Source organism: Muscardinus avellanarius (genome assembly GCF_963383645.1).
Source record: "Muscardinus avellanarius genome assembly, chromosome: 1".
NCBI classification, from domain to species: Eukaryota; Metazoa; Chordata; class Mammalia; order Rodentia; family Gliridae; genus Muscardinus; species Muscardinus avellanarius.
In genome coordinates this window covers 222,475,756-222,488,289 of record NC_137786.1, presented here as the reverse complement: position 1 = coordinate 222,488,289, position 12,534 = coordinate 222,475,756, and the positions used below count along the sequence as shown (strand labels likewise).

Below are 12,534 nucleotides of genomic sequence, written 5' to 3'. Positions count from 1 at the left end.
GTTACCTACTTTAGGCTCAAATCCATTTTCCAGGAACTGACACACTTCTGTCTTTCTGCTACACCATAGTGACCCTCGTGTTCAATCCTGTGATCTATTGCCTTAGGAACAAGGAGGTGATCACAACACTTAGAAAGTTATTCTTCAAATGTCATGCCATGGGCTCACTTGCAATGATGTTATCTAATTATCACACCGTTTCAGATAAATATTTAAGTTCACTATATTCTCTCTTTGAGAAGGTAAACATTTTCAATTTATAATATATTTCGTTATATTTAAATATTATTTGAAATTTTCTCCATTCTTATATGAAGTATGTAATTCATCTATCTTCAATTATTCATAGCCAATGACAAAGTTTTATCTTAAATAAAAATGTAATGTGTATTATATTTTCATGAGTAGAATGCTAAATATAATTATGATATTTAGCTTAAAGTTAATAGAAAATTAAATTTTACTTAAAAATCTGTATCTGTATTTTTAATAATTTTATTTATTCTATGATATATAGGATGGAGGCTACCAAGTGGAGTTGAATAATTACTTAGGTTTACAATAAAATGTAGATTCTTCATGAGAAATAATGATTCAAGATTAACCTAATTCCCCAATTACAAACTCTGATTGGAAACTCACAACAATTTTACCAGACACACACAAATATTCACACTACAGATTTTTATCAAAAACTAAGTTTTAACAGAGCTTAAAGTATTTTATAATTCAAAAATATAATTATTTTAATATTGCTGTTATGAAATAAATTTCTGTTCAATTTTTAACAGACCTACTGATAAAATGGATTTGTTTCATAATTTGACTACTGTAAATTATACTGCTCTAAATATGAATATGCATGATTGGCTACAATATTCTGACTTTATTTTCCTTGAAAAGATCCCTACAAGAGATACAGCTGAGTTATATGGTGATTTCTATCCTAGTCTTTTAAGAAAACTTCACACTGCTCTTCCTAGCCAGCTATACTTCAGTCCCTCAAACAGTGTGGAAGAATTCCTATTTCCCCAGATGCTTGCCAGCATTTAGTATTATTTGTATTCTTGATAGCTGCCAATCTAACTGCAGTTATATGGGATCTCATTGTAATTTTGATTTTCATTTTTCTGATTGCTAATAATACTGAAATTATGATAAATAATACATATATATGATGAATGCATATATAGATATATGAATGATACATATATATATATATACATATATATATATATAAAATTTGTATTTATTCTTTTGAGAGCTGTCTATTTACTTCATTTGCCCATTTTTATTTGCTATCTCTTGGTTTTATATATATGTTATATATCTGTCCTCTATCAGAGAAATAGCTTGTAAATATTTTTTCCATTCCTTAGATGTTTCTAAAACTTTGATGATTTCTTTTTTGCATAGAAGATTTTCAAATTGATTTTATCTAATTTTTTCATTCTCAGTTTTAATTTCTGAGATTTAGAAGCCTTATTGAAGAAATCTCTGCAAGCGCCTATATTTGCTGGCTCTTGTGTGGGTGTGAGATTGAATCCAGTTTGATTCTTCTACATTTAGATAACCAGTTTTATCAGAAACACTTGTTAAAAAGGCTGCCTTTTATCCAATATATATTTTTGGCTCCTTTGTCAAAAATCAATTGTCCATTAAGCATGAACATTTGTTTTTCTATTCCTTCCCACTGGCCATCTTTCTTTTTTTATGCCAATACCATGCTGGTTTGGGTATTATAGGACAGTCGTTTAATTTACAGTCAGGTGTTGAGATGCCTCCTTTATGGTTCTTATTATTCAGAATTGCTTTGGCTATTCTGAGTCCTTTGTTTTTCCTCTTGATTATTAGGACTGTTTTCCTAAACTCTGTGAAGAACGATACTGATATTTTCATAAGGATAATCCTTAAAGAAATAATGTAAGAGAAGAAAATCAAAGGGATACAGGTTCGGAAAGAAGAACTGGTATTATCTCTGTTTTCAAATGAAATGAGCCAGTATTTAGAGGACCAAAAACTCAACCAAAAGACTTCTATAGTGTATAAAATCCAGTGAACTGGCTAGAAAAACCATTAGCTTTTCTATACACCAAACACAAAGTCATTGAAAGAGAAACACAGAAAGTTTCATTCACAGTTGATTCAAAAAATAAGACAGAAATAATGCTAACCAAGGAGGTAAAAGACTTCCACAACACAAATTGAAGAACACTGAAGGAAGAAATTGAAGAACACCTTAGAAGATGAAAAGACCTCCTAGCCCGGTGTGGTGGTGCAAGCTCGTAATCCCCACGCTTGGGAGGCTGAGACAGGAGGATCGCGCAGGTTCAAAGCCAGCCTCAGCTACTTAGTGAGGCTCTCAGCAACTAGTGAGACCCTGTTTCCAAATTAAATATAAAATGGGTCTGGGAGTATATCCTGGAGGTAGAAAGCCTCTGGGATCCACCCCCAGTACCACACACACACACAAAAGACCTTCCACCATGTTCTTGGATAGGCAGAATAAATATCATCAAAATGGCCGTGCCTATGTTTTTTACAGCATTATTCAAAGTAAAAGTAGCAGTGATGGAACCAGACTATGTTGCCCTCAACAAAGAAATAGCTAAAGAAACACACACACACACACACACACACACACACACACACAGTCTAAACAGCCCTAAAGAATAATGAAATTATATAATTTGCAGGAAAATGTATAGAAAAAAATTATATGCAGAGAAATTTATATGTATTTCTTCATTTGTGGAAGCTAAAATGATAAAAAAAATTACAAACAAGAATCTTATGAATTTTAGAGGAGGGACAAGTAGGATTGCTATTAGATGGAGAGAAAGGAAGCCAGGTGTCGTGCACGCTTGTGATCCCTGCATTTGGGAGGCTGAGACAGGAGGATGGCGATTAATGACAGCCTCCTCCGAATTAGTGAGGCCCTTTGCAACTCAGTGAGATCCTATTTCAAAATAAACAAAAAATAAATGGGGCTAGGATTGTAGCTCTGAGTTCCATCCCCAGTATCACAGAGAAAGAGAGAGGGATAGAGAGGGGGGTAGGGAGGGGGAGAGGGAGAGGGAGAGGGAGAAAGAGCGAGAGAGGTGTGGAGTATAAAGGAAGTAATAGAAACTAAAATTTATCAAATCGTATTGTTATGCATGCATGAATATGTCATAATAAAACCTTTCAGTCTGTAATTTTGATAATTTGAGTTGATTCTCTTTTTCTTTTGGTTAGGTTGGCCAGGGATTCATCAATTCTATTAATCTTTTCAAAGAACCAACTTTTTGTTTTATTGATTCTTTGAATTGTTTTTTTGTTCTCTATTTCATTTATTTCTGCTCTAATTTTAATGGTTTCTTACCTTCTGCTGGCTTTGGGAATAGACTGTTGCAGACTTTCTAGGTTCTTGAGTTGTGTCATTAGGTTCTTTACTTGGTGGTTCTCTGTCCTTTTTATGTGGGCACTCAATGCAATAATCTTTCCTCTTAATACTGCCTTCATGGTGTCCCATAGATTTTGATAAGTTGTGACTCTGTTTTCATTCGTTTCCATAAATTTCTTTATTTCTTCCCTAATTTCTGCTCTTACCCATTCATCATTCAATAGTGTATCATTCAATCTCCAGGAAGTTGAAAGAGATGGAACTCTCCCAGATTCCTTCTATGAGGCCAGTATCACATTAATCCCCCAACCAAATAAAGATACTTCAAGAAAGGAAAACTACAGACCAATATCCTTAATGGACATAGATGCAAAAATTCTAAACAAAATACTAGCCATACACATTCAAAACCATATCAAGAGAATAATGCACCATGATCAAGCTGGTTTCATCCCAGAAAAACAAGGCTGGTTTGACATATGCAAATCAATACATGTTATTCACCACATAAATAGAACCAAGAACAAAAACCACATCATCAAAGCAATAGATGCTGAAAAAGCATTCTAAAAAATCCAACACTCATTTATGTTAAAAACACTGCAGAAAATTGGGATAGAAGGAATGTACTTCAACACCATTAAGGCAATATACTGTAAACCCAAAGCTAACATTATATTGAATGGGAAAAAAACTGCAAGAATTTCCTCTAAAGTCAGGAACAAGACAAGGATGCCCACTATCACCACTCCTTTTCAATATAGTCCTTGAGATTCTTGCTGCAGCAATAAGACAAGAGAAGGAAATCAAAGGAATTCATATAGGAAAAGAGGAATTAAAATTATCCTTATTTGCAGATCACATGATTCTTTATCTGGAAGACCCAAAGAACTCAACCAAAAGACTTCTGGAGCTGATTGACAAATTCAGCAAAGTCGCAGGATAGAAAATCAACCTAAAGAAATAAATGACTTTTCTTTACACCAACAATGAATCCACAATGAAAGAAACAAAGAAAACAATTCCATTCACTAAAACCTCAAAACCAATAAAATATCTAGGAATAAACCTAACCCCAGATGTAAAAACCTCTACAACAAAAACTATAAAACATTAAAGAAAGAAATTGAAGACCTTGGAGGATGGAAAGATCTCCCATGTTCATTGATAGGTAGAATAAATATCATCAAAATGGCCATTCTGCCAAAACTGATTTATAGATTCAATGCAATTCCCATTAAAATACCTGCGACATTCATCAGAGACCTAGAAAAATCAATCATGAACTTTATATGGAGAAAGAAAAGACCCAGAATAGCCAAAGCAATTCTCAGCAATAAGAAACATGCAGGAGGCATCACAATCCCAGACTTCAAATTATACTATAGAGCAATAGTAGTAAAAACAGCATGGTACTGGCACAATAACAGATATACTGACCACTGGATTAGAATAGAAGTTACACTTCTTTAGTCAATTAATCTTTGACAAAGGAGCCAAACTGGAGAAAAGAGAGCCTTTTCAACAAGTGGTGCTGGGAGAACTGGCTAACCATTTGTAAAAAGATGAATCTAAACCCCTATATCTCACCTAACACAGGAATCAACTCAAGATGGATCAAAGACTTAGAAATTAGACCTGAGACTGTGAAGTTAGTAGAGGAGAGCATAGGTTCAACACTACAAAATATTGGCACAGGCAGTAACTTTCTCAACAAAACCTCCAAAGCTCAGTAAATTAAAGCAATAATTAACAAGTGGGATAGCATCAAACTAAAAAGTTTCTTCTCATCAAAGGAAACCATCAATAACTTAAAGAGGAAGCCTACAGAATGGGAAAAGGTCTTTACCAGCCACCACTCTGATAGGGGACTAATATCCAGAATATACAAAGAGCTCAAAAGAATCTACACTAGCAAAACAAACAACCCAATCAAGAAATGGGCAAATGAACTAAATAGATACTTCACAAAAGAAGAGATACAAAGGGCCAATAGATACATGAAAAGATGTTCTACATCATTGGCCATCAGGGAGATGCAAATCAAAACTACACTGAGATTCCATCTAACCCCAGTCAGAGTGGCAAGCATAAAGAAATCAAATAACAACAAATGCTGGAAAGGATGTGGGGAAAGAGGAACTCTTTTACACTGTTGGTGGGAATGCAAACTAGTTCTGATACTATGGAGATCTGTGTGGAGATTCCTAAGAAAGCTAGGGATAGATCCACCATACGATCCAGCTCTACCACTCCTGGGTATTTTTCCAAAAGGGTTAAATTCAGAGAACTATAGCAACATATGCATACCTATGTTCATAGCAGCACAATTCGTAATAGCCAAAATATGGAACCAACCCAAGTCCCCATCAACAGACGAATGGATTGCAAAACTCTGGGAAATACACACAATGGAATTCTACTCAGCCATAAAGAAGAACAAAATCATACCATTTGCAAGAAGATGGAAAGCCCTGGAGAGCATTATGTTAAGTGAGACCAGCCAAGCACAGAAGGTGAAGGTATATAGGTTTCCTCTAACATGCCCAAACTAGGGAACCTAGAGGATACCAGTGGTACTCCAGGTAATGGAGGGGAAATGCCAGCAAACCTCGAATGGAAAGAGAGAGGAGGAGGAAGACTGAACTTGATTAATGAGGGTCCACATCCGAATATGTGTAAAATTATGAATATGGCATGGTTACCCGGGACAATCATTTTTGGGAGGGGGGAAGGGAAAACAGGGGTAGGAGGGGGGAGAGGGCATCAAGTATAGTTTAAATGTATACCATTTATGTTCAATAAAAAATTTAAAAATAAATAAATAATCATAACAAAAATTATAATGTCACTCAAAGACACATAAAAAATTACAAAAAAACAGAAAAAAGTAATAATCCAGAGAATTTCCTACACCTACTATTTTACTTCAATATACATGAAATGAATAGTGGCTACCAGGAATTAAGTATTAAAATTTATATCAGCAAAAAAAAAATAAAAATAAAAATAAAAAATAAAACCTTTCAGTCTGTATCATTAACAGGCTGATATGAAAAGATTTCACCATCTTTAACCATCATCGAAAAAGATTAAACCCAAACTGAGATGCTATGAATCTGCTTTAATAGTAGAAATATAATGAAATAAAATAAATGAGAAAATGAAAACATTCACTATTTTATTATTTTCTTACTTACCATTTAATAAATAATTATATTGCATTTAAAGACTGATGGCTTTCAATACATGAACATGCTATTTCTAAAATATGTCTTTAAAGTATATAAATATATTTCTGTGTTCTATACCTAATCCAAAGATTTCTCTGCACTGAATTTTGTGACTATGGGTCTATGACTGTATCTCTGGATTTTACAGATTTCTATTTCAATAATAATAATAATTATTATTTATTATTATTACTATTATTTATTATTATTATTATTTTTTTTTTTTGTGGTACTGCAGGTAGAACCCAGGGGCTTTTCTATCTCCGGGCTATACTCCTAGACCTTTTTAAACTTTATTTGGAAGCAGGGTCTCACTAAGTTGCTAAGAGCCTCACTAATTAGCTGAGTCTGGCTTCGAACCTGTGCGATCCTCCTGTCTCAGCCTCCCAAGCGCTGGGATTAGAAGTGTGCGCCACCATGCTTGACTTCATTATTTTTTAAATTATTACTACAAGAGGCATTTCTCAAATGTGAACTTTCTGAAGTCTCCAGTTGTAATTTATAGATTTTTACTGTTCAGGGCTATTAATAATAGAAACAGTTTTCCCAAATGGCAGTTCAGTTAGAAATACTATTTGGTGGCCTCTCCTCTAGCTTTTTTCAGTTGGTGCACCTTAAAGAAAAGGCAAGAGGTCCTCCTCACTTTGCTGCCCCCCATCTCTGATCTAGGGCTGACATGGCTGCCAATCACAGTGGATATGAAGAAAACTCATCATGAAGATGGCATCAGGACTCCAGCAGAACTAGTATTCTGATACTTCAGTTTTCAGTTTCAGAAAAAATATACTTCTTCTAGTTTAAGACATTGAATATATCTTTTTAAGAACATCTATGTTTATATGATAAGTAATGTATAATTATGATATTCTGCCATCTTCCTTCTTATCTTTGGTGTGGCAGATTGAACACAGAAAACATTCTACCTTTGACTTACACCTTCAGTCCTATTTTACTTAAAACAGCGTCTTGCTAAGTTACCACACACTATTCTGGAATCTACAATCCTTTCTAAGCCTCTCAACTATTGGGATTACAAGTATGCACCGTCATGCCTGGCTGACATTCTAAAGTTTTCAAGGCTTATATTTCTTTCTTTTTATTTATTTATTATTTATTATTTATTAATTTTGTGGATCTTGGATGGAACCCAGGGGCATTCTACCCCCAAGCTATGCCCCCAGCCCTATTTTCTGTTCTTAATTTTAAAACAGGGTCTCACTGGGTTGTAAAGGACCTCATTAAGTAGCTGAGGCTGTCTGTGAACCAGGATCCTCCTGTCTCAGTTCCTGGAATGCTGAGATTACAAGTGTGCTCCACCATGCCAGGCTCGAGGCTTATATTTCTTAATGATCACAAAAACAGGAAGGGCCTGACGTGGTGGCGCATGCCTGTAATCTGAGTGTTTTGGAGGTTGAGCAGGAGGATTACAGGCTCAAGGCCAGCCTCAGGAAATTAGCGATACCCTCAGCAATTTAGCATGACCAAGTCTCAAAAACCGATAACAACAACAAAAAATAATTAAAAGTTCTGTGGGTGTATCTCAGAGCCAGAGTGCCCTGGGTTTAATCCTTAATATAAAAAATTAATAAATATGAAGGGTTGAATATTTATAGTGTGGCAAGATAAATTTGGGGTTGTTTTACCAACCCCTTGGTTGGCAGCAAAATTCTTCAGTTTAATTAGAAGATTACTTTAGAAAGAAGATGATCCCCAGGGCAGAATATATCTAGTACTTAAAGAGCAGTATTAGTTCAGATGATAGTGTATATCTGAGAAGGCAGCTAGCATTTGTTTCAAATACAATAAATGACTAACCTTAACACGAATCTTTCTTATTTCTGTCTTGTTTTGTACTCAGTCCATAAAGGTAAGTATTATGCTTAACCTCAATCAAAACAGGTAAGTATGAACTTCACATGGCAAATAAGTTTTAATATTTATCTCAATTTTTAGCATTATCAAAGAACATTTAATAATACAAAATGTATATAAATATAGGGGGGCTTAATTTCAAAAAACAAATAGAGGTTGACTTTCCACTTTTCTCTCTTCAATTAATGTAAGGTACTTTGAGGTCAAAATACAAAGTACTTTTTCATATAGTGAAACCTACCTTAAAACTATCCTTTCATGTCAAGGTCATACCTCATCAAGATATCACCACGTATCAAGTATGTGTTTAAATACTGATGTGTAACAAGTCTGAGGATGTTGTCACCTGCAAACACAAGCTTCATAAATAATGAGCAAGACGGGGAATGTATATTATTAAAATGGGTTTGTATACTATCCTAATAGTAAAGGGGTTACTTGGTTGTTATGTCCTTTGTTCCTGTATTAGTCTAAGATTAAATTAATTTGAAATGAAAATGAATGAAATATGATTAGGGTATTATAGGATAGGATACTTTTCAAGTTTTGCTATGTAGTCTACACCTGAAATTATATCTTAGTAATGTCATTATTATGTACTGATTTTTGACCATCTTAAAAGTTTAGTTATAACATTGTTGGGGAATCTATCTTCCTATTTATTTATTTATTTAGTTAGTTAGTTATTTATATTTAATTGATGTACTGAGGATTGGACCCAGGAGCATTGTAACCATGAGCTACACCCTCAGCCTATTTTATTTTATGATTTAAAACAGGGTCTCACTAAATTTCTAAGGGCTTTGCTAAATTGCTGAAGCTGGCCTTTGAGGCTGGATTTACCTTTATCTCAGCTTACAAAGTACCTGCAACACAGGAGTGTACCAACACACCCAGATTCCTTCTTTTAGTTTTTAAAATGATTTATGTGATAACCATGAGACTTTTCCTTACATAAATACGAGCATAATGCTCAGATCAAATCAGGGAAAAACGTTTCTCCTTAAATATTTTCATTTCTTTATGAAAAGTGCAAACCTTTAAAATTTTCTTGTAGAAATTCATTTTTAAATAATAGTATAATATTGTTACCTGTAGTTACGCTACTGTTCATGGGACTTTCCAATCTTAATGAACTAGAGTTTAGTACACGTTAACTAAATTTGCCCCATCCCTCCCAATCCGCAGTCTCCTCAGCCTCTGTTAACAACCAGTCTTACCCTTGTTTCTGTGAGATCAAGACATAGTATCTTTACAGTCTCTAAAAGTGAGAGGTTTATATAATTATGAAGGAGAGCTTAAACACTTAAACTTTAATATTGTGTCTGAAATTCTTCAAAACAAATTACTATTTAGGTTTTCTATTTTCAACCATGAAGAGTTTTTAGGATGGCCACATTTTTGTACACTATTGCTACTCCTCCATGATGAATTTATACAGATTTACTTGATAAATCTGTATAAATTATGTGTCCACTCTTTTCAGTAAATTAGTATCCTCTGGCTTTTGCATTACCTAACACCCAAGGTGTTATGTACCGCCAACAAAAAACATAAGTAGAAATGCTATATCTGAAGCCAGGGACGAAGGCTTGTAATCCCGGTACTTGGGAAGCTAAGACAGGAGAATCGTGGGCAGCCTCAGCCACTTACCGAGGCTCTCTGAAACTTAGTGAAATCCTGTTTCAGAATAAAGAATAAAAAATAGGACTGGGGGTATAGTTCAGAGGTAGAATGTCCCTGGGTTCCATCCTGAGTACAGGAAAAAAGAAAGAAAAAGAAAGAAAGAAAGAAAGAAAGAAAGAAAGAAAGAAAGAAAGAAAGAAAGGAAGGAAGGAAGGAAGGAAGGAAGGAAGGAAGGAAGGAAGGAAGGAAGGAAGGAAGGAGGAAGGAAGGAAGGAAGGAAGGAAGGAAGGAAGGAAAAGAGGGAGGGAGAGAAATGCTACATCTGCAAAAGTGAGTGAAATTACAATAATTTCTACATGTCCACCCTCACTCTCACTCCCCCACCCACTAACATGCACATGGGCATGCATGTGAGACATGTAACTAAGGATAGGTCTGCATTTTGCTTAGCGGTCAGGCTTGCACCTCAAGAGTCTTCCAATGAAGCAACCAATTTGACTTATTTGTAATTTATCCAAAATGATACAAATTAAATTTTATGAAAAAATATGCAAAGCAATGAACATAAAACATATAGACTATCTAAATAAACTTATAATTGATGTCTAGAGACACAAAAAGACTAATAAATAAAAGATACAGCAATTTATGACTGTTTGTAAACTAAATTTCATAGAGTATTACATTGTAATACAAATGCAGTTCTAAGAGAAGATAATATTTTAAAATATTTGATGATAAGCTTATTTTTTATTAATACATTACAAAGATATACAGAAAGGGCTGACCAAGATTTAGCAGGTACCGAAAATCATAAAAATGAACTATATCCATATCAAAGACTAATTTAGATGTCATAAAAATATTTGCTTAAAGAGAAAAATTAATTTTAAAATAGTTGGCATTGGTGTCGGGCATGGTGGCGCAAGCTTGTAATCCCTGCACTTGGGAGGTGGAGACAGGAGGATCGTGCAGTTTCTAAGCCATCTGCGCAGGCTGAAGAAACCCTGTTTCCAAATAAAAAATATAAAATAGGTCTGGGAGTTTATCCCAGAGGTAGAAGGGCTTCCAGGAACCCCAGTACCACCAAAAAAAAAAAAAATTTGGCATTGTACTTGAGAGGTGTGTACAAAACATGGGAACTTAAAAGATTGCATTGTTTTATTGGAAATATATGAATATATTTACTTTCTGATGTTTGAATGAATATGAAATTTAAAATGATATAAGCTCATCATCAGAAATAAAAAAATCACTAGCTCTTTGAAGGAAAAAAGTCTAAAACATTGCATAGAGCTACATTTAATAATAATGAGAAATATGAATTATACTTTTAAAACAACTGGAGATTATAATTTTTGTTATTATGAGAAATGGGAAAATCAATACATTTTATGTTTAATCCATCTTGGATTAAACCTAAAAGTCAAGAACAGTGAAATGACGGCTCCTTTGATTACATCATTCCCACAGATGATGCTTGAAGACATAAAAGCAGAAGACAATGTTTCCATGGTGACACAGTTTGTCCTGCTGGGATTTTCTGAATTTCCTAACCTCCAAGGGTTTCTATCTGGTCTGTTTTCCATCATTTACATAATTATTTTAATTGGAAATAGCCTCATAATCATACTAACTAGGATTGACCCTGCACTACAGAAACCCATGTATTTTTTTCTGGCCAATTTTTCTTCACTGGAAATTTGTTATGTATCAGTCATAATCCCCAGAGTCCTGGTCAACCTCTGGACTCAGGACAGAACCATTTCTATGCTGAACTGTGCTGCCCAAATGTGCTTCTTCCTCATACTGGGGACCACTGAATCTTTCCTCCTGGCTGTGATGTCCTATGACCGCTATGTGGCTATCTGTAACCCACTGCACTACCCTCTTGTCATGAATGCAAAGAAGTGCATGTACTTAGCAGCTGGCTCCTGGCTTGGAGGAATCCCGATCCATGTAGGGCAAACTTGTCGAATATTCTCATTGCATTTCTGTGATTCTAACAGAATTCACCACTTCTTCTGTGACATACCTCCTGTTCTCAAGCTAGCCTGTGGGGACACTTTTGTGCATGAGCTGTATGTCTATGTGGTAACGTTGTTGGTGGCTGCAGTCCCATTTATGTTGATAGTTGCCTCTTATAGCAAAATAATTTCTACCATTCTGAGGTTCCCCACAGCCAAAGGACGTGCCAAGGCCTTCTCCACCTGTTCTTCCCACCTGCTGGTTGTCATTCTCTTTTTTGGGTCTGCTACCATTACCTACTTAAGGCCCAAATCCATGCATTCCCCAGGTACTGACAAACTGCTGTCTCTCTTCTATACCATTGTGACTCCTATGTTCAATCCTCTGATCTACAGCCTTAGGAACAAGGATGTCATTGCTGCATTGAGAAAGTTATTGCTTAAAATATAG

General features: G+C 35.0%; 1 protein-coding gene across 1 annotated transcript; it reads left to right on the top strand.

The window, feature by feature from the left end:
• Positions 1–11,589: 11,589 nt before the first annotated feature.
• Positions 11,590–12,534, top strand: LOC308265366 (olfactory receptor 10AG1-like; the record flags this gene model as incomplete). Its single annotated transcript, XM_080699028.1, has 1 exon — positions 11,590–12,534. One exon carries the CDS (start codon positions 11,590–11,592, stop codon positions 12,532–12,534), a length of 945 nt encoding a protein of 314 aa, XP_080555154.1.